At 43.5% G+C, this 22,977-nt stretch overlaps 1 protein-coding gene across 1 annotated transcript in view; it reads right to left on the bottom strand.

Annotated features, from left to right (window-relative positions):
* LOC106568899 (phospholipid phosphatase-related protein type 5) overlaps positions 1-22,977 on the bottom strand; it is a 72,007-nt gene that overhangs the window by 27,319 nt on the left and 21,711 nt on the right. Inside the window, exons 3-4 of the mRNA XM_014139688.3 lie at positions 13,735-13,985; positions 8,568-8,744 (exon numbers count right to left, since the gene is read on the bottom strand). Of these exons, the coding sequence (XP_013995163.1) occupies positions 8,568-8,744; positions 13,735-13,985 (428 nt within the window). The remainder of the gene's footprint in view (positions 1-8,567; positions 8,745-13,734; positions 13,986-22,977) is intronic.

Below are 22,977 nucleotides of genomic sequence, written 5' to 3'. Positions count from 1 at the left end.
ACAAATTGGTGCATTCACCTTATGATATCCAGTGGAACAACCACTTTACAATAGTGCTTCTAAATCTTTTAAGGGGGGGGGGGGGGGGGGGGTTAGAAGGATTACTTTATCCTATCCTAGGTATTCCTTAAAGAGGTGGGGTTTCAGGTGTCTCCGGAAGGTGGTGATTGACTCCGCTGTCCTGGCGTCGTGAGGGAGCTTGTTCCACCATTGGGGTGCCAGAGCAGCGAACAGTTTTGACTGGGCTGAGCGGGAACTGTGCTTCCTCAGAGGTAGGGGGGCCAGCAGGCCAGAGGTGGATGAACGCAGTGCCCTTGTTTGGGTGTAGGGCCTGATCAGAGCCTGAAGGTATGGAGGTGCCGTTCCCTTCACAGCTCCGTAGGCAATCACCATGGTCTTGTAGCGGATGCGAGCATCAACTGGAAGCCAGTGGAGAGAGCGGAGGAGCGGGGTGACGTGAGAGAACTTGAAATACCCCTCTACCTAAATACATAGCCCAAACCACATGAAACAAACACCCCCTGACACGTCCTGACCAAACTATATTAACAAATAACCCCTATTACTGGTCAGAACGTGACAAGTCTTGGAATGTGGTGTCATAGTATACTGTCATCACTGCATTCATCTCATATAAACTATTCATAGAGCAGTCTTTTCTATTCCCTGAAATCTTACCAAGGTAAATTCAAGACCAGAATTTCCCACTTACACAATATCATGCTATGTAGGCAAATTTACTTGGACCAGAATAAGTCATTTCTTTTCTTTCACTTTGAAAATGTGGAGGACGTTGTGTAGATCAGTAGGGGGGAAAAATCTAACCTAATCCCTTTTTAGATTTAAGGCAGCAAAATGTGAAGACTGTGCAAGGGATGTGTAGACTTTCACCTTGGACTGTGTAGAGTTCAAACATGTTACATGTAAAAAGCATGTACATGTGACCACAGAGAGGGCCTTATCATGAAGAGTTAATGTAGCAAGCATTATAATAAGCATGTAATGCATACTGTTGGAATCGGCTAAACTTTGAACAATGAGATATTAAATAAATGGTTACGCGATGGTTACGTAAAAATTAAGAGGGCCAAGAGGAATGCTACAGTACCTTAGGGCGGTACAGGCGACAGAAATGGTGTTGCATAACACGGCTTCCATTACAATGGGTCAAAAAGTTGATTTGTACGTTACACACGCAGTAGCAACCATAGTGAACAGCACATGTTACTAATGCAAGATGGACAAAATGGGAGTTAGCGTTAAATGGGGAAAATCTACGATTTCAGAAGATTGGTGCTTTGGAACCTGCGTCGTTAATGCTGTTGCATGGGGAGGGTGAATTGCATACATGTGACCCAGATCAGATTACTCCAAAACCTAGGCCTGATTTGCAAGAGACAGCATTGGAATCTGGAAAAATATTGTATACAGATGGCTCTAGTTACATGAACACAGAAGGGAAGAGAGTAACATAACGGGGTACGCTATGTGTGGTATGCATTTGGAGTAGTTCATGATTTCGATACATTGTGGACACAACGGGGCATGTTAACAGCGACAGGAACACCAATAAAAATGGTCTGGAGGTAGAGGCATTATCAGGAGCATGTCAGTTACCCAGTAAATTAACAGTGGGGAAATGTAAAGCTCATACTAGTCGTACAGACAAAATTGCCATAAGGAATCGTAAAGCAGACGGAATGGCTACCTTGGTGAGAGAAAGTGTTAGAAAACCACATGTATATATTGCGGATTCCTTACGATGGCTAAATTTGCCACAGGAAAACATATTTTGGGTTGAAGATTCTAGGCGAAATGCCAGGGGAATGGATTCTAAAGGTAAAACATTTAAATTATATGGCCAAACACTCCTTGCAAATGCAGAAGGTTATTTTATGTGGTATTATTTTTAAATACATTTACGTTTGACGTCGTCTTATTCTGGAATGGAATTCTAGAATGGACGAAAGAATGGAGGGGTCACGAGGAATTAGTATAGGGGTTACCTAACCTAAAATGAACTGGGATCACAAGGAATTGGTATAGGGCTTACCAAACCTAAAATGAACTTAAAATGTTTTATGTGGTGTGGTGGTTATGGAGAATCATGGGGAAAAGGAGACCAGTGAATCGTTAGACTCGGTGGAGAGATACTGTCGCCATGTTGTGGGATTTATTGGATGGGGTCTTTTCAATGCAGTTAAATTGGGTATGCAGGAGGATGGAAATGTTTGAAGAGGTATTTAAATGGTTTCCGAAAGGAAAGGGAAAGGAAGGGAGAGGAAACATTTTAATGGTGTAGAAAGCCCTGTACACACAAAATTCCTAATGAGAAATGATCACCCTCATTAGAAATTGACGGAACAGGGGGATTTCATTATAAAATTGATGAGAAACACCATTCTCTATCCAAATTGTACCATTACTTTAGGAGATTATTATTATTTCCGTAGGGAGTTAAAGAGTTGTAAGTCTAAGTTGATTAGTTATTCGAATTTGTTTATTTTTGATTTAACATGTTTTTGTTTAATCACGTGTTTGAAAGGGGAAAATGACCAGTTGCCTGAGGTCCTGGTCTTTGGGTACTTATACAGTGGTACTGTGTTCAGGCTGCATATAGAAAGGAAAATATATGCTAATAAGGGATGACAGTTACTTCAAATGAAATGTGATATTAGTATTGCTGATTTCATGTTGTGTTTTTGTTTTGATGCAAATATCACCAGATTGGGATCCTGGAGTGGGGAATTATGCGAGGGGTTATGGTGCTATCTTCAGGATCTGGTAACTCTTCCTAGAGGTCGCCAGTAGAATAAGGGAGTATGGACTAATTTAGAAAATGGTTTTAGCAGTAACATTATGTCATGCTTTTTGACATTTGTCTTAGCGATAGTATTAAGAGAAGGTTATTATCTCTAAGTGTCATCCTGAGGGGAGGTGGTTTGTTTGGGGGAATCACTGGATAATAGCTTGGGACAACCATTAACGTTTTTATTGTTTTACCCTGTATTCAGAACTGTTATGTTCCAACGCATCAATGAGTTGTGCTAAGTTTTAAACATGTACTTTGTTTCTTTTTTCTTTTCAAGTTAATGTTTTTAGGTTTCGTGGAACATGAGTGTTCATTGTTCCAGAGGGGGGAATGATGTATATTGACTAACTGAGTTGAGAATGTGTTAGGATGTTTATAACTGTAGAAAATGCATTAGGAGTATAGTGTGTTATGGGTTAGATGTAATGATAGAGGATTATCATTCCCCAGAGACTGTATATTGTTACAGGAGATGGCTCATAGAAGAGGGAGGACAACTAACTGTACACAATATGGGGATTTAGTTGAACATTACACATACCTAGATCATGGTAAGAGTAGAAGAGAGAGTGGTGGCATTTCAGACACTATGGTAAACTTTCAGGACACCTGTGACTCAGAGTTTTGTTAGGTTGGATATTATTCCCAACTCATTAATTTTTCTCCAATTTCTAACAGCCGGTGAACATTTGACAGATTACATGCAGGAGGTATTCTCACGGCAGGCGCTGTGGGGACAGTAACTGAAGGAGCAGTACTAGTAGCGTAGGATGCTATATTGATAGCATGGAATTGGGCTACTGCACAAATGAGGGGTATTGTGAGACTATAGTCATGGGCCATGTTGGAAGTAGCAATGGTTACTTTAGTAGCATTGTTGGGATATCAGTTTATGATGACTCATGTCACATGGATTGGTAACTGGGGGACCGATGGGAGGACAGGGGATGTGGTTATTTAAATATCACTAATTATGTTGTCAGGAAATGACCCATGTGTTGCAGTGTGTATATCCTCAGGTGGAAGCAGAGATATAACCAAGGGCACGGGCTGAATTCTGGAGATTGAGTGTACATCAAGAGACACCAGGCGGGGGTGTTGGGACAGCGTTGGTTTGGACTCACACTACTCCATACAGTACCTGCAGTGGTAAAGATTGTCATGTCTCTCCTTGGGGGATGCATAGTTCTCACATGAAGTGTGGTCCAGCTGCATAATGGGTGAGTGAAAACACCATGACAGAGGAAGCGGAGCGATACCAACTAGATTCCACTGTAAGACATACAGATGGGTGGGGTCTGGGAGCTACTATAAACATCATAGTTGGGGTTAGCTGCTTTATTGGTTAATGCATCATATGATAGAGGATAGAGGGGTCATTGAACAAAATGTTGAAGGCATTGATGTGAAAGCATATACAGTGCTGAGTTACCTCAAGAGGATGTAATGTTGATTAGAGATACGCACTTGCATTTCAGGTGACGTGCCTATCAGGTGAAATGGAGGAGATGGGGAACAAAGTGAAAATGTCATGACTTGGGAACACCTCTCGGAACCTGGGGCCAAAAGGGGAAGGCTGGGTGAAAGCATGAGGAAGCTTTTTAGAGCTTTAATTTTTGTGGAACTCAGCAGGAAAGTATCCGGGAGGCATAGAGTCAGGTGAAGAGAGAGTGGGAATTGTCAGGGTCTCAGACTCTGGTTTTCATGTATATATACTGCTCAAAAAAATAAAGGGAACACTTAAACAACACATCCTAGATCTGAATGAAATAAATAATCTTATTAAATACTTTTTTCTTTACATAGTTGAATGTGCTGACAACAAAATCACACAAAATAATCAATGGAAATCCAATTTATCAACCCATGGAGGTCTGGATTTGGAGTCACACTCAAAATTAAAGTGGAAACCACACTACAGGCTGATCCAACTTTGATGTAATGTCCTTAAAACAAGTCAAAATGAGGCTCAGTAGTGTGTGTGGCCTCCACGTGCCTGTATGACCTCCCTACAACGCCTGGGCATGCTCCTGATGAGATGGCGGATGGTCTCCTGGAGGGATCTCCTCCCAGACCTGGACTAAAGCATCCACCAACTCCTGGACAGTCTGTGGTGCAACGTGGCGTTGGTGGATGGAGCGAGACATGATGTCCCAGATGTGCTCAATTGGATTCAGGTCTGGGGAACGGGCGGGCCAGTCCATAGCATCAATGCCTTCCTCTTGCAGGAAGTGCTGACACACTCCAGCCACATGAGGTCTAGCAATGTCTTGCATTAGGAGGAACCCAGGGCCAACTGCACCAGCATATGGTCTCACAAGGGGTCTGAGGATCTCATCTCGCTACCTAATGGCAGTCAGGCTACCTCTGGCGAGCACATGGAGGGCTGTGCGGCCCCCCCCAAAGAAATGCCACCCCACACCATGACTGACCCACCGCCAAACCGGTCATGCTGGAGGATGTTGCAGGCAGCAGAACGTTCTCCACGGCATCTCCAGACTCTGTCACGTCTGTCACGTGCTCAGTGTGAACCTGCTTTTATCTGTGAAGAGCAAAGGGCGCCAGTGGCGAATTTGCCAATCTTGGTGTTCTCTGGCAAATGCCAAACGCCCTGCACGGTGTTGGGCTGTAAGCACAACCCCCACATGTGGACGTCGGGCCCTCATACCACCCTCATGGAGTCTGTTTCTGACCGTTTGAGCAGACACATGCACATTTGTGGCCTGCTGGAGGTCATTTTGCAGGGCTCTGGCAGTGCTTCTCCTGCTCCTCCTTGCACAAAGGCGGAGGTAGCGGTCCTGCTGCTGGGTTGTTGCCCTCCTACGGCCTCCTCCACGTCTCCTGATGTACTGGCCTGTCTCCTGGGAGCGCCTCCATGCTCTGGACACTACGCTGACAGACACAGCAAACCTTCTTGCCACAGCTCGCATTGATGTGCCATCCTGGATGAGCTGCACTGCCTGAGCCACTTGTGTGGGTTGTAGACTCCGTCTCATGCTACCACTAGAGTGAAAGCACCGCCAGCATTCAAAAGTGACCAAAACATCAGCCAGGAAGCATAGGAACTGAGAAGTGGTCTGTGGTCCCCACCTGCAGAACCACTCCTTTATTGGGGGTGTCTTGCTAATTGCCTATAATTTCCAACTATTGTCTATTCCATTTGCACAACAGCATGTGATATTTATTGTCAATCAGTGTTGCTTCCTAAGTTGACAGTTTGATTTCACAGAAGTGTGATTGACTTGGAGTTACATTGTGTTGTTTAAGTGTTCGCTTTATTTTTTTGAGCAGTGTATAATTATGCATAGCTTATCACATTGTTAATACTGTTATGTTTTGTGTGTCTTTTTGTTGCTTTTCAAGTCTTGTGCTATTACTCTCTTAGGAACCAGAAGGGGGAAGTGGAGAAACCAAAGCCGCTCCATCTGACATATAACAAGACAGCAGATTCAGCTGGAATGGCATTTTGTTATGTGATGATAGATGGGAATAAAATTGTGTGATCATAGTACAGAGGCCATAAGTCTCTTAATTTGTAAACCTCGAGGTGAATGTTGTTCATTGTTTGTTCCATTTGTTAGATTGTGTAATTCATGTTTTATGATCATTTGTTTTTGTTTAAATTCATGTTTTATTATCATGGTTTATCCATTTATAAGTAATTTCGAAGTTTATTTTAAATTGCACATTAGGATGCTATTGTTCAAGAGGAAGGACCGTTGGAATCGGCTAAACTTTGAACATTGAGATATTAAATAAATGATAGAGAAGAAGCCTTGAATAGAAAGAGTGAAAGAGACTGGGTTTTATGTCAGAAGTTAAGGGTTCTCTGTAGAAAGACAGAAGGCTTTAGAATGTGTTGGGCGGATGAGAGGAGAGCAACTGTTGATTATAGGGAAGACAGATGGATATCTGTGGATTAGGTGAAGGAGGGGTTGAGGTCAGGAGTTGAGGGTTGAGGTCAGGAGGTGAGGACAGATTCCCTTAAGGGAGTAATAAGGGTTTGGTATCCTGTTACCCTCTTTCTGTTGAACCATAAGATGTAAGGATTGGAGAGAAGGCGGAGTGTCTTAAGTGGGATGTATATAACTGTGATGGAGAGAAATGTTTTTCTGTCTGAATACAGCTGTACAGAACCTTTGGGAAGAATTAAACTTGGTTAACCTCTTAGGGCTAGGGGGCAGTATTTACACCGCCGGATAAAAAACGTACCCGATTTAATCTGGTTACTACTCCTACCCAGTAACTAGAATATGCATATACTTATTAGATATGGATAGAAAACACCCTAAAGTTTCTAAAACTGTTTGAATGGTGTCTGTGAGTATAACAGAACTCATATGGCAGGCAAAAACCTGAGAGATTCCTTTACAGGAAGTGGCCTGTCTGACCATTTATTGGCTTTCTTTGACATCTCTTTCCAAAACAAAGGATCTCTGCGGTAACGTGACACTTCCCACGGCTCCCATAGGCTCTCAGAGCCCGGGAAAAAGCTGAATGTCGTCATTCCAGCCCCAGGCTGAAACACATTATCGCCTTTGTCAAGTGGCCGATCAGGGGACAGTGGGCTTAGGCGCGTGCACTGGTTGCCCCCGTCTTTCTTTTTTTTCCTCTATTTACCGAAACGCAGATTCCCGGTCGGAATATTATCGCTTTTTTACGAGATAAATTGCATAAAAATTGATTTTAAACAGCGGTTGACATGCTTCGAAGTACGGTAATGGAATATTTAGAATTTTTTTGTCACGAAATGCGCCATGCTTGTAACCCTGATTTACCATTTCGGATAGTGTATAGAACGCACGAACAAAACGCCGCTGTTTGGATATAACGATGGATTATTTGGGACCAAACCAACATTTGTTATTGAAGTAGAAGTCCTGGGAGTGCATTCTGACGAAGACAACAAAGGTAATAATATTTTTGTTATAGTAAATCTGATTTTGGTGAAGGCTAAACTTGCTGGGTGTCTAAATAGCTAGCCCGTGATGGCTGTGCTATCTACTTAGAATATTGCAAAATGTGCTTTCACCAAAAAGCTATTTTAAAATCGGACATAGAGTGCATAGAGGAGTTCTGTATCTATAATTCTTAAAATAATTGTTATGCTTTTTGTGAACGTTTATCATGAGTAATTTAGTAAATTGTTAGTAAATTCCCTGGAAGTTTGCGGGGGGTATGCTAGTTCTGAACGTCACATGCTAATGTAAAAAGCTGTTTTTTGATATAAATATGAACTTGATTGAACAAAACATGCATGTATTGTATAACATAATGTCCTAGGGTTGTCATCTGATGAAGATCAAAGGTTAGTGCTACATTTAGCTGTGGTTTGGGTTTATGTGACATTATATGCTAGCTTGAAAAATGGGTGTCTGATTATTTCTGGCTGGGTAGTCTGCTGACGTAATCTAATGTTTTGCTTTCGTTGTAAAGCCTTTTTGAAATCGGACAGTGTGGTTAGATAAAGGAGAGTCTTGTCTTTAAAATGGTGTAAAATAGTCATATGTTTGAGAAATTGAAGTAATAGCATTTCTAAGGTATTTGAATATCGCGCCACGGGATTAGACTGGCTGTTGCGTAGGTGGGACGATTTGCTGCCACCTACCCTAGAGAGGTTAAAGCTTATCTAGTTTCCGTGAGTTATTTACTCTGAAAAATAAGAACCTAACAATACGTAACAAACACGTTCAAAGAAACGATCCCTCTATCTTTAAAAAGAAGACTGTAGTATAAAGATGTTGAGATCCCTCACCATGAAGACTGCTATGGCCCCTCCGATGATGAATCCGGCGATGACGTCACACCAGTGGTTGCGGTACTCCACCACCCTGTTGATGCCCGTGAGAAACGCCAGACATATGAGACCCAGAGATAGGACAGGCTTGGCCAGCTTGGTCCCCTTGGCCTTCACTGTTAACGTGATGTACATCTGCAGCAGGGAGACACACATCAAATCCAATTTTATTGGTCACATGCGCTGAATACAACAGGTGTAGACGTTACAGAGAAATGCTTACTTATGACACCATTCCCACCAATGCAGTTCAAAATTAAGACAAATATTTGCTAAATAAAAAAGGAAATAGTAACACAATAAAAACAATAACGAGGCTATATACAAGGAGTACCAGTACTGAGTAAATGTGCTGGGGTACGAGGTAGTTGAGGTAATACAGTATGTACATGTGGGTAGGGGTAAAAGTGGCTAGGCAATCAGAATACAGAATAAACAGAGTAGCAGCAGAGTATGTGAAATGTGAAAGTGTGTCTGCGTGAGTGTGTGTGTTTATGTGTGAGCGTGTGTGTGTGTTGGAGTATCAGTGTAGTATGTGTGAGTGTGTGGGTAGAGTCTAGTGAGTGTCCATAGAGCCAGCGCAAGGGAGTCAGTGCAAAACAACTAAGATAAATAAATAAATAATAAAGGGAGTCAATGTCAATTCCAAATGGCTTGGGTAGGCTGGAGTCTTTGAGAAATTTTAGGGCCTTCCTCTGACACCGCCTGGTCGCCTGGTATAGAGGTCCTGGATGGCACGGAGTTCGGCCCCAGTGATGTACTGGGTCGTATGCACTGCACTCTGTAGCGCCTTATGGGTCGTATGCCGAGCAGTTGCCATACGAAGCAGTGATGCAGCCAGTCAAAGTGCTTTTAATGGTGCAGCTGTAGAACATAGAGGATCTGAGGGCCCATGCCAAATCTTTTTAGCCTCCTGAGGGGTAAGAGGTGTTTTCATGCCCTCTTCACAACTGTGTTGGTGTGTTTGGACCATGATAGGTCCTTAGTTGACGTAGACACCCGCTCCACTATTGCCCTGTTGATATAAATGGGGGGCCTGTTCGGGCTTCCATTTCCTGTAGTCCACGATTAGCTCCTTTGTCTTGCCGAGGTTGAGGGAGAGGTTGTTGTCCTGGCACCACACTGCCAGGTCTCTGACCACCTCCCTATAGTCCGTCTCATCGTCATCGGTGATCAGGCCTACCACCGGCGCATCGTCGGCAGACAATAGTGTTGGGGTCGTGCGCGGCCACGTGGGTGAACAGGGCATACAGGAGGGGACTCAGCACGCACCCCTGAGGGGCCCACATGATGAGGGTCAGCATGGCGGATGTATTGTTGCCTAAACTCACCACCTGGTGGCGGTCCATCAGGAAATCCAGGATCCATTTGCCGAGGGAGGTGTTCAGTCCCAGGGTCCTTAGCTTAGTCATGAGCTTCAACACTATGGTGTTGAACGATGGGCTGTAGGCTGTAGTCAATGAACAGCATTCTCATGTAGGTGTTCCTTTTGCCCAGGTGGGAAAGGGCAGTGTGGAATAAAATAGAGATTGCATCATTTGTGGATCTGTTGGGGCAGTATGTGAATTGGAGTGGGTCCAGGGTGTCTGGGATCATGGTGTTGATGTGAGCCATGACCCGCCTTTCAAAGCATTTCATGGCTACAGAGGCGGTAGTCATTTAGACATGTTACTTTGGCGTTCTTAGGCACAGGGCCTATGGTGGTTTGCTTGAAACATGTAGATATTACAGACGGTGTCAGGGAGAGGTTGAAAATGTCAGTGAAGACACTTGCCAACTGGTAAGCACAAGCTCTATATACGCGTCCTGGTAATTCTTGTGAATGTTAACCTGTTTAAATACCTTACTCACATCGGCTACAGAGAGCGTGATCATACAGTCGTCTGGAACAGCTGGTGCTCTCATGCATGGTGCAGTGTTGCTTGCCTTGAAGCGAGCATTGAAGGCATTTAGCTCGTCTGGTAGGCTTGCGTCACTGGGCAGTTCACGGCTGGGTCTCACTTTGTAATCCTTGATAGTGGGCAAGCCCTGCCACATCCGACGAGCGTAAGAGCCAGTGTAGTAGGATTCGATCTTAGTCCTGTATTGACACTGTGGGGACAACGTCATTGATACACTTATTAATAAAGCTGGTGACTGATGTGGTAAACTCCTCAATCCTGGAATATATTCCAGTCTGTGCTAGCGAAACAGTCCTGTAGTTTAGCGTCCACTTCATCGGACCAAGCGAGTCACTGGTACTTCCAGTTTGAGTTTTTGCATGTCAGCAGGAATCAGGAGGATAGAGTTATGGTCCAATTTGCCAAATGGAGAGCGGGGGGAGCTTGGTATGTGTCTCTGTGTGTGGAGTAAAGGTGATCTAGAGTTTTTATCCCTCTAGTTGCACAGGTAACATGATGGTAGAAATGATGTAAAACAGACTTCAGTTTTCCTTCATTAAAATCACCGGCCTCAGGAGCGCTGCCTCTGGATGACCATTTTCGGTTTTGCTTATGGCGCTATACAGCCCGCTGAGTGCGGTCTTAGTGCCAGCATCGGTTTGTGATGGTAAATAGACAGCTACGAAAAATACAGATGAAAACTCTCTTGGTGAATAGTGTGGTCTACAGCCCTCAAAGTCAACACTGAACCTCGAAGCCAGTTCCACAGGTTTCGGACCTCGTAGGGCAAGAGTTAAATAACCCTGGTCTAGAGCTTATAATGAAGTGTCTAGAACCTAAAAGGGTTCTCCGATAGGAAAACCCTTGGAAGAATGCATTTTGGTTCCAGGTAGAACCCTACTATGTTCCATGTAAAACCTTTTCCCCACAGGGTTCTACCTGGAACCAAAAAGGGTTATCCTATGGGGACAGCCAAAGAACCCTTTTGGAACCTTGAGACTTCCTTAATATTAGAGAGCGTGCACCAGCTGTTGTTAATAAAGAGACACACATCACCCCCCTGATCTTATCGGAATCTGCCATTCTGTCCCGCCGATGCATAGAAAAACTAGCTAGATGTATATTATCCATGTCCTTGATCAGCCATGACTCTGAAAAACATAGTATCCGTACTCAGTACATCAGATTGGAAGGTTGGGTGTTCGATTTCCAGTCGTTTCATATGAAAGACAAAACATTTGGGACCTGGTGTCTCTGCTGTCTATGGAGCTGTACTTGTATGTCAAGCTGCCTCACACTACAGAAACAGGAGATAGAATAGCCCATAGGGCAGGAGTCTGACTCAGGCAAGGCTTACTTTTCTTACCGCTCCAGGGTCAGTTGCAATGAACACTATTAAGCGTTCTAAAAAAGATAAGTCTCTGTAGTTAATTTGCTGAAAGAAAGGTCATGTTGAATCTGCCACCAAAGGTTAATTATACTAAACCAAAACATAAACAACAATTTCAAAGATTTTACTGAGTTACAGTTTGTAGAAGGAAATCAATCAGTCAATTGAAATAAATTCATTAGGCCCTAATTTATGGATTTCACATGACTGGGCAGGGGCAGCCATGGGCGGGCCTGGGAGGGCATAGGCCCACCCACTGGGGGGCCGGGCCCAGCCAATCAGAATTAGTTTATCCCCACAAAAGGACTTTATTACAGACAGAAATACTCTTCAGAACTGCCCCCTCAGACGATCCAGCAGGTGAAGAAGCCGGATGTAGAGGTCCTGGGCTGGCGTGGTTACTATCCTGCAGTCAGCATGCCAATTGCACGCTCCCTCAAAACTTGAGACATCTGTGGCATTGTGTTGTGTGACAAAACTGCACATTTTAGAATGGCCTGTTTAGTTTCCCAGCACAAGGTGCAGCTCTGTAATGATCATGCTGTTTAATCAGATTCTTGATATGCCACACCTGTCAGGTTGATAGATTATCTTGGAAAAGGAAGACTGCTCACTAACAGGGACGTAAACAAATTTGTGCACAAATATGAGAGAAATAAGGTTTTTGTGCGTATGGAAAATTTCTGGGATCTTTTATTTCAGCTCATGAAACATGGGACCAACACTTTACATGTTGCGTTTATATTTTTGTTCAGTATATATTTAAACTTTCAATTAATTTGCAGTTTCAATGAAGTGGAGATGAAACATTTGCTCTAGTAATGTTAGGAGAGGACATTGTTTCTGCTCTTCCAACTCACATCCAGTCCCTCACCCCTCTAGCGACAAGCATGAAGGAGAGACAAGGGTTATGCAGTCGAGTCTATGTCTGATTCTGAGAGACAATGTCCAATAAGGCTGAAGAGCAAGAGGCAGCAATTACCGCTAAGCTCTAGCTGGTAGGCACAGAGCAGCCCTGAGACCCAGAGACATAGCCTACAGTATTAACCAGAAAGTAATTTGAATAACTCGCCCTGCATTCACTCTGCATTGACTCCAAATGTACCCCTCCTCTGGCAACAATAAATAATTCAAACAAAACATTAGAAATGATTAGGCAAATATAAATACTGTCTTCTAAACATTCTAATGCTGGATGAGTGTTAATGATAAGCATGTCCCCAAACTGCTATGTCTAGCCTCTACCCTCAGGCTTCACATACAATCAGTCGCTTTGAGAAAAACAGAGACATCCAATCTTAGAGGGCGGGCCAAAACTGACCCTGGGCGGGCCACTTGAAGAATGCATTTTGGTTCCAGGTAGAACCCTATTATGTTCCATGTAAAACCTTTTCCCCACAGGGTTCTACCTGGAACCAAAAAGGGTTATCCTATGGGGACAGCCAAAAAAACCTAGTTCTAACAGTAGAATAGTTTTAGAAACTTCAGAGTGTTTTCTATCCAAATCTACTAATAATACGCATATATTAGCTTCTGGGCCTGAGTAGCAGGCAGTTTACTCTGGGCACGCTTTTCATCCGAACGTGAAAATACTTCCCACTATTCCAATGAAGTTAAACAAAGTGGCGTAGATCATCTTCAAACTGTCCTTAGTAGTACATTTGGCGTAGTCGGCAGGATCAGATATGCATAGTTAGCATGAGATCCCCCACTTCACCGTATGTACTGTATAATAGCCAACTGTGGTAATATCATCTTGTATCCCTAATAGCCCACCAACAAACAAACAAATACGTAATAGTAATAAATAAATTATACGTAATAGTAACTTCTACAAATGGTGTTCTACACTTACCGCTGTGTAGAGCGCGGCGTAGACACTGAGTGCCGCCTCTTTGGAGGGGAAGGATTTGCGGGCGCGCATGATGTCGTCCTCGTTTCCCGTGCACACCCCCTTTTGGTTGACGAAGCGGGCGGTCTGCATGCAGCCCAGGGCCGTGTAGTTGGGCTTACACACCGTCAGGAAGTGGGGGGACAGGTTTCCTGTCACAACCTGGCCTGCGTTTACAAAGATGTCTGTGGAGAACAGTCCGAACGCATACACACCTGGAGAGAGATGGGAATCAGAGAGAGAGATGGGAATCAGAGAGAGAGAGAAAAAAAAAATCAATAAAGGTTAGAGGTGAGGAAGTGAAGAGACAGGGTGGTCTCCAACCACTGTGTTAAATGAGTCAAAGACTAATGATGAGTATGTGATTATCTTTGTCTAGACGAGAGTCCATCACCTTGAATGTCTTCCTCCAGCTTGAACTTCTGGCAGAATAGTTTTTTTAGGGAACTGATGCCGCCAGCATTCACGTGCTAGTCAGAACTAGGAAACTCTGAAATGTCTAACTTGTAGTTAATTACGTGTCGTGTTCAACAAATTACCAAATCAGACATTTCAGAGTTTCCAAGTTCCGACTAGCATGTGAATGCGGCATCAGTGGAGGTCTCAACTTATTGTTGAGAGTTAGAATAGTAGAATACACAAAGTGCAATTTAGAGGTTTGGTTGTGTATCAGCAGTTTTTCTATTGTTATGTGAGTCACTGGCAGTCACTCAATTAGCCCATGTCAGCCACATTTTTGGATTGGTAAATTAATTTTCCCCAGCTATCTAAACTTGTAGTAATCATAGTCGATTTTGTTAGTCACTCTCACTCAGATATAATTTAAAAAATGTCAAGCATTTCTCTCCAACCTATGGCAAAATGTGTAGAAATACAGGACATTTGCTGTGAAACTGCACATTTGACAGAATGTTTACAATTGCAGCAAACTTTCTTTAAAACTACAACATTTTCTCTACGTCCCATGGGAAAATATGTAGAATTACAGGTAATTAGCTGTAAACTGCACATTTTTCTCTCGCCAACATAGTTTATGTCCCAGGGACTGTTTGTATGTCAATGCAACAGGTCAAACTGACAATGATTACAAGAGAGGGGCTCTGGGATTGTTAACTTTAGAAGGTACCTACTCACCTTATCGGGACACTGCATAATCTAATGTGTCTGAATTCCATATACGGCTGTTTATGAATGATTATGTATCTCTCCCTTTGAAAGTCTTACTAAGGCAAGTGCCTTGGGAGAGCAGTTAAAAGTGCCCGGATCATAAACAAGTTTATAATTTATCAATAGTCCTATGTGTGATTCAGGCCACGTGAAGGTCAGGGTGAGAGCACTGCCCCTGAGTCTGGGACACCTGTCTCTAGTCTGTTTAACCATTACCTTATGAGATACAATTATTTCCTTTATGGAGTTATCAAGAGCTGTAATTTGATTTGTTATTTTTTATTTATTAGGCAGTGTTGGTTTTTGGGGACGCATGAGTCACGATGTGAGAGTCATGTATCCAACGGGGTATTACCGGTCCCCTATGGTACATATGCAAATTAGGTTCCCTGGGCCTTTGGTAAATATGCAAATTGCTTTTCTTCACATGCCTGCCAGTAAAAGGAAAAAGATGTTGGTAATGGTTGAGTTACTCCAAGTGGGTTGAAGTTTTCTTCATTTTTTTCTTGCTTCAATAACAACTTTCACCAGATTGGGTCTGCTGGATGGTTGGGATTTCACGCTAAGGATTAGCCCTCTAACTCCCTGACCCTGTAACTCTGCAATGAGACCGCCAAGATGATAGGTGAATACAAGCCAATTTTGAAAAAAAAAAAATTGTTTCAACTGTGTGTTATTGTCTTTGACATTTGTTTTAGAAATATGTATTAACAATATTGGTAGTAGTAATAATTTGTCACACAGTAAATAACTCAGAACTGCCCTAAATTAAACTGTTCTTCTGGTCTGTCCTCTCTCGAGGTTATGGCGAAGTTGACCACAGATGGTATCTAGATGCATGGTAGGGATCATTTGACCACGAACTGTGTGAACCTCAACCTCCCCTAACCAGCTGAAGCAATGACGACAATGGCGTTCAGTATGGTCTTTCACCACTTCTACCGTGAGTCCGAGCCAGCAACCTGTACACTGCTCAGGTCAGAGACATTATCAAGGGCCATCCACTTTGTGCTATTGGGAGGATGAACTGAAACACTATCTGAAGAAGAACATTAAGAAACATCAGAAGGATGGGTGCCAGGAGGGGGGTGGTCAACAGTGCCGTAATTGATTTAGGCTTATCCAAAATTGTTTATTTTGTAAACTGCACATTTTTCTCTCCCCACCATGGCAACATTATCCAAATCGCCAAATTTCACTTAGGGCCCCCAAAAGTCTAGGGACAGCTCTGACTGCATGTGTGGGTATGGATGTGGGTACGCAGACCAGCAAGCAACTGCGGTTCCTCAGGATGAGTTCAGATTTTTTGTGGCCCCCACCCAATAAATGTTGCCCATAACTGGATTAGGTGAGATGACGAACTACTGGTAGTTGAGCTGAATAGCTACACAGCAAGGTCTAGCAAGGTTATTCTATTTTTTTATTATTTAACCTTTATTTAACTAGGCAAGCCAGTTAAGAACAAATTCTTATTTACAATGACGGCCTAACCCGGACAACGCTGGGCCAGATGGGGAGGACTCCTCCTCTGAGCAGAGTGAAAACCAGTCAAACAGACTGAGTAAAAATGGGTCACACACACTAAAGGCTGGACCAGAAGCCATTAACATCCTGAGGAGCTGCCCAGGGCCTGTGTGTCACCAAAAGTTGCCTGGGAGCTGTTCATTAGTGACAACATCACTGAGGAGGTCCTAAAGTGTACAAATTTAGAAGGACGGAGAATAGCAACAGCAAAAGGGACAGAGTGGAGAGAGGTCAACAAAGAGGAACTAAAGGCCTTTATTGGCATAGAGAAAAGGTGGGATGTCTCCACACGGGAGCTATTTTTGGATCAACTGCAGAATCCAATGTATAATGCCACCATGTCAGTCGGAAGATATGAGGATATCCGTCACTACCTGAGGCTTGATGACAGGAGGACCAGAGTGTTCAAAGAGGCAGCATTCCGGTATGTGTGGGACCTTTTCCAGCAAACTGTAAAGGTTCATACCCAGCGACTGTGTCACAGTGGATGAGCAGCTTTCCTCCAGACATGACGCTTGGCATCCCATCCAAAGAGTTCAATCTTGGTTTCATCAGACCAGAGAATCTTGTTTCTCATGGTCTGAGAGTCCTTTAGGTGCCTTTTGGCAAACTCCAAGCGGGCTGTCATGTACCTTTTACTGAGGAGTGGCTTCTGTCTGGCCAATCTACCTTAAGGCCTGATTGTTAGAGTGCTGCAGAGATGGTTATTCTTCTGGAAGGTTCTCCCATCTCCACAGAAGAACTGAGGCAATGGAAGGATGTGGGGTGATGCAAGAGAGCCATGCCACCACCACTCAGAGTAGCCAGGGCCAGAAGAGGAAGAGGTGCCAGCTCTGCCCAACACAGAGGATAGAAAAGTCAGCTGCTGGTGTTCTCAGCACACCTTTCTGCAAAGACCCCACTCAGAGCAGCCAGGGCCAGAAGAGAAAGAGGTGCCAGCTCTGCCCAAGGGCAAAGGATGGAAAAGTCAGCTGCTGGCGTTCTCAGTGCAACACACCCATCTGCAAAGAGCATGTTCTTATGCTTGTGGTTTGTAACAAATTAATGGACTAAGACGCACACTTTGTTCCTTTTCGTGTTCATGTTTTCTGAATTCACAATTGTTAGTGTTGTCGTTTATAGTGATGATTAACTTTGGATTTTCAAATAAATGTTTTGAAATTTTATAAAATATTCTTAAGGTGGTTTTATTTTGTTCTTCACACCAAAAGGTTGAATGTGAAACTTTGATTGTAAGATTGATTGTAATAAAAATATGCTAAGATTTTCAATAGCTGTTATGAATTTTCATAATATGTTATCATTGAAATGTGTATCAAACTGTTGAAGAGCGACTAAAAACATTTCAAACAAAATAATTATTGAAAGGTCCAAATAATTATGTTCCACAAAATGAATAATATTTTAGACACATATAAATAAAACACAGACATTATCGGGTCATTTTGACCCGGCATATGCATTCTTGGGATGTCATGTTTACTATGCATCCTAGGGTTAAAGTAGAAATAGAATGAAACAAACAGGCATTCTATGTTTGCTCTATTATAGTGGCCACTATAGTAGACATCGATCAAGTGCACAAGACGACATGTGTGCAAAAATAACCCCCCTCACTCACACAAAAGTGTTACTGTCAAGTTCAACACAACAAAAGCAATATCTTTGGGCTACACTGCACATTATTACATTGTACACTTTCTGCCTGTGGACATCTGTTCTACAATGTGCCAGCAGAGCATGATACCCTTGGTTGGTATAATCTCTTTCAGGCAGAGAGTACACCAGTGGCATGCCCCTTTTTATCCACTGTATTGAAAGAGGGAAAGTGTATGGCGTTTCTTTCACCTCTATTGACATCCAGCATAATAAATCAGGCCCAACTCCAGCTACACTTGATCCCTGAATGAAGCAACGCCTCATTTTCACCTAATTCTCTCATTCTGAAAATTAACCACATTCGGTAGAGGGAAAACATTAGTTCACAGATAGTAGTTAGCTAGTTACCTAGTTAACATTTCACACAGATTGCCAGGGTCCAGTAAGCAACTAACGCGTTATAACTTGAGGAACGGCAAGGAGTCGTATACCAGTTAATACTGTAGCGAATTGGTTAGGTTACTAACTTTAGCTCATCCGATGTTGTAACGTTAGCTAGCTAATGTTAGCTGTCTGACTTTATTAGCCAGAAAATGTTCACACAATAAACTAAATTATTAGATCAGCTAAGTAGGCTAATGTTGCTCAACATTTCTCTGGCTAGCTAAGGCTTCTCACCTCCCTCTTCGTTAATAGTTCAGGGGACACACTGCTGTAACTGCCTTTGCACTATCTGCTGTCTTTCTAGAGTGCGCGCTGATTCTGTAACTAGCAAATTGGTTGTCTCTTCTCTCTTCAGTAGCGTGCGGCATTCTGTTGTTATGTGAACGACTGGCTGAGCCTTGGATACAGCAGGTATTTCTCCAAACGCGCATCACTCGTTTGCTTACAGCCAGTAATGATCCAAAGCCTCTCCCCCCTAAACTTTTCTCATCGGATCTGCACGATTCACGTAGGTCACCTATTTTGGATTCAAAACGGCGAATTTCACCGAAACGTGACTAGTTCGCATCCCTGATATACTATATTTTATACCATCTATTGCCTATGCCGCTCTGTCATTGCTCATCCATATATTTACTTGTATATATTCGTATTCCATTCCTTTACTTAGATTTGTGGGTATTAGGTAGTTGTGGAATTTTTAGATTACATGTTAGATATTGCTGCACTGTCGGGACTAGAAGCACTTCGCTACACTCGCAATAACATCTGCTAACCATATGTATGTGACCAACAAAATTGTATTTGATTTTGAAGTCAAGTGGTATGAATACTTTCTGAAGGCACTGTACTTTAAGGCCTGCTATAGTGACAAAATCAGGTTGGAAACATGAGCCGGTGTGTCATGAAAATGGCGTCGACAGACATGGTAGCTCTGCTTCTAGCTCCTAAGTTTTTTTGTGTGTTATTTCTTACTTTATTAGCCCAGAATGTTTTTTTGTGTTATTACATAAAGCCGGAAATAACTTTTGGATATCAGAGTGGCGGTAACTCATCAGCATTACAACCAGAAATACGACTCCCGAATTGGATCCTTTGTTTGTACCACCCAGGGCAATTTAACTTATCCCAGAGGCTGCTCCAAGATGCCGGCGGAGAAGAGGTATTTGGAGTGAACTTCTAGTCCGACTCAGGAGGCGTGCACACCATCCACCGCGTCCGAGTATTTACTCACTAATGTTCAGTCCCTGGCCAATAAAGTAGACGAGCTCAGGGCGAGGATCTCCTTCCAGAGAGACATCAGGGACTGCTCTCTGGATATACAGGCCGCGTCCATACAGCCAGCTGGATTCTCAGTACATCGCGCAGACAAGAATAAAGACCTCTCAAGGAAGAAGAAAGGCGTTGGTGTATGTATCATGATTAACTACTCATGGTGTGATTGTGACAACATACAAGAACTGAAATCCTTTTGTTCAGCCGACCTAGATTACCTCACAATCAAATGCTGATCGTATACCTCCCAAGATCATTATTTTAGGTTCTAGTCACAGCCGTTTATATTCCCCCTTAAGCCAATACCACGACGGCCCTCAAGGAACTACACTGGACTTTGTGCAAACTGGAAGCCACATATCCTGATGCCGCATTTATTGTAGATGAGGATTTTAACAAAGTAAACTAGGAAAACGCTACCGAAGTTCTATCAACACGTTGCCTGTAGTACGCGTGCATCAAACTCTCAACCATTGTGACTCCCCCTTCCGGGATGAATACAAGGCCCTCCCCCGCCCTCCCTTCGGCAAATCCGATTACGACTCCAACCTGCTCCTCCCTTCCTATAGGCAGAAACTCAAAACAGGAAGTTCCCATGCTAAGGTTTTTGGAATTGGAATCCATGCTTCAAGATTGTTTTGATCAACCCGGATATGTTCCGGGTTGCCTCTGAGAATAACATTGACGTAAACACGGACACAGTGACTGAGTTCAACAGGAAGTGTATAGGGGTTGTTGTTCCCACTATTAAAACCTGCCCAAACCAACCAAAAACTGTGGAAAGATGGCAGCATTCACACAAAACTGAAAGCGCGAACCACCGCATTTAACCACGGAAAAGTGACTGGGAATATGGTTGAATACAAACAGTGTAGTTATTCCCTCCGTAAGGCAATCAAACAGGCAAAACGTCAGTACATAGACAAAGTGGAGTCACAATTCATCAGCTCAGACACGAGACGTATGTGGCAGGGTCTACAGACAATCACGCATTACAAAGGGAAAACCAGTCAAGACGCGGACACCGACGTCTTGCTCCCAGACAAGGTAAACACCTTCTTAACCTGCTTAGAGGATGACACAGTGCCACCAACACAGCCCGCTCCCAAGGACTGTGGGCTCTCATTTTCCGTGGCCGTGGTAAGACATTTAAGTGCATTAACTCTCGCAAGGCTGCCGGCCCAGACGGCATCCCTAGCCGTGTCCTCTGAGCATGCGCAGACCAGCTGGCTCGAGTGTTTACGGACATATTCAATCTCTCCCTATCCCGGTCTGCTGTCCCCACTTGCTTCAAGATGTCCACTATTGTTCCTGTACCCAAGAAAGCAAGGGTAACTGAACTAAATGACTATCGCCCCGTAGCACTCACTTCTGTCATCATGAAGTGCTTTGAGAGGCTAGTTAAGGATCATATCACCTCCACCTTACACCCTAGACGCATTTCAATTTGCATACCGCCCCAATAGATCCACAGACGACGCAATCGCCATCTCACTGCGCACTGCCCTATCCCATCTGGACAAGAGGAATACCTATGTAAGAATGCTGTTCCTTGACTATAGCTCAGCCTTCAACACCCTATTTCCCTCCAAGCTCGGGGCCCTGGGTCTGAACCCCGCTCTGTGCAACTGGGTACTGAACTTCCTGACAGGCCGCCCCCAGGTGGTGAAGGTAGGAAACAACACTTCCACTACGCTGGTCCTCAAGGGGCCCTACAAGGGTGCGTGCTCAGCACCCTCCTGTACTACCTGTTCACCCATGACTGCATGGCACGCACACCTCCAACTCAATCATCAAATTTGCAGACGACAACAGTAGTAGGCCTGATTACCATTAATGACGAGACAGCCTACAGGGAAGAGGTGAGGACCATTGCGGAGTGGTGCTAGGAAAATAACATCTCCCTCAACGTCAACAAAATGAAGGAGTTGATCGTGGACTTCAGGAGACAGCAGAGGGAGCACGCCCCTATCCACATCGAATGGACCACAGTGGAGAAGGTGAAAAGTTAAAGTTCCTCGGTGTATCACTGACAATCTGAAATGGTCCACCTACACAGACAGTGTGGTGAAGAAGGCGCAAAAGCGCCTCTTCAACCTCAGGAGGCTGAAGAAATTCGGCTTGGCCCTCTAAGACCCTTGCAAACTTTTACAGATGCACAATTGAAAGCATCCTGTCAGGCTGTATCACCGCCTGGTACGGCAACTGCACCGCCCGCTACCGCAGGGCTCTCCAGTGGGTGGTGTGGTCTGCCCAAGGCACCATGGGGCACACTGCCTGCACTCCAGGACACCTACAGCACCCAATGTCACATAATCAAGGACATCAACCACCCGAGCCACGGCTTGTTCAACCCGCTATCATCCAGAAGGTGAGGTCAGTACAGGTGCATCAAAGCTGGGACCGAGAGACTGAAAAACAGCTTCTATCTCAAGGCCATCAGACTGTTAAATAGCTAAATACTAGCCGGATACCACCTGGTTACTCAACCCTGCACATTAGAGGCTGCTGCCCTATGTACATAGACATGGAATCACTGGTCACTTTAATAATGTTTACATACTGCTTTACTAATTTCATATGTATATACTGTATTCTATTCTATTTTAGTCAATGCCATTCTGACATTGCTGATCCTAATATTTTTTCTTAATTCCATTCTTTTACTTTTAGATTTGTGTGTATTGTTGTGAATTGTTAGATACTACTGCACTGTTGGAGCTAGGAACATCAACATTTCACTACGACTGCAATAACATCTGCTAAATATGTGTATGTGACCAATAACATTTGATTTGATTACACTAGCATTGGGCTTCCTGTCCTATAAGCTGTCACTGGCCAAAACACAGTCACTGTTAAAAAAATGACTATATTACAGATATTCAAACAGCTTTTATCCAATCAATTCCGCTCCACTTCATTTCTGTAGGGCTTTTGGAAATGTTATTTTCTTACAGCAAGGGTAAACACCACAGAGCATTGCTTCAAGCAAGCACACGGCAATGACAAACATTCCATTCACCATCTTGACTGCAGCCAGACCTAGGCATATGTGGGTAGGTTTAACTTTGTTGACACTACTGATAGCTTGCTACATTGTACTTTACTAGCTGCATTAAATATAGGTTAACATCACTCATCATCACTTATCATTTTGAGTCAGACATTTCCTGTACACCACTTACAGTATACCAA

The sequence above is a fragment of the Salmo salar genome, chromosome 14 (assembly GCF_965601325.2).
Source record: "Salmo salar chromosome 14, fSalSal1, whole genome shotgun sequence".
In the NCBI taxonomy this organism is placed as follows: Eukaryota; Metazoa; Chordata; class Actinopteri; order Salmoniformes; family Salmonidae; genus Salmo; species Salmo salar.
Note: the sequence above shows the minus strand (reverse complement) of the source record. Positions and strands in the feature narration are given on the sequence as shown.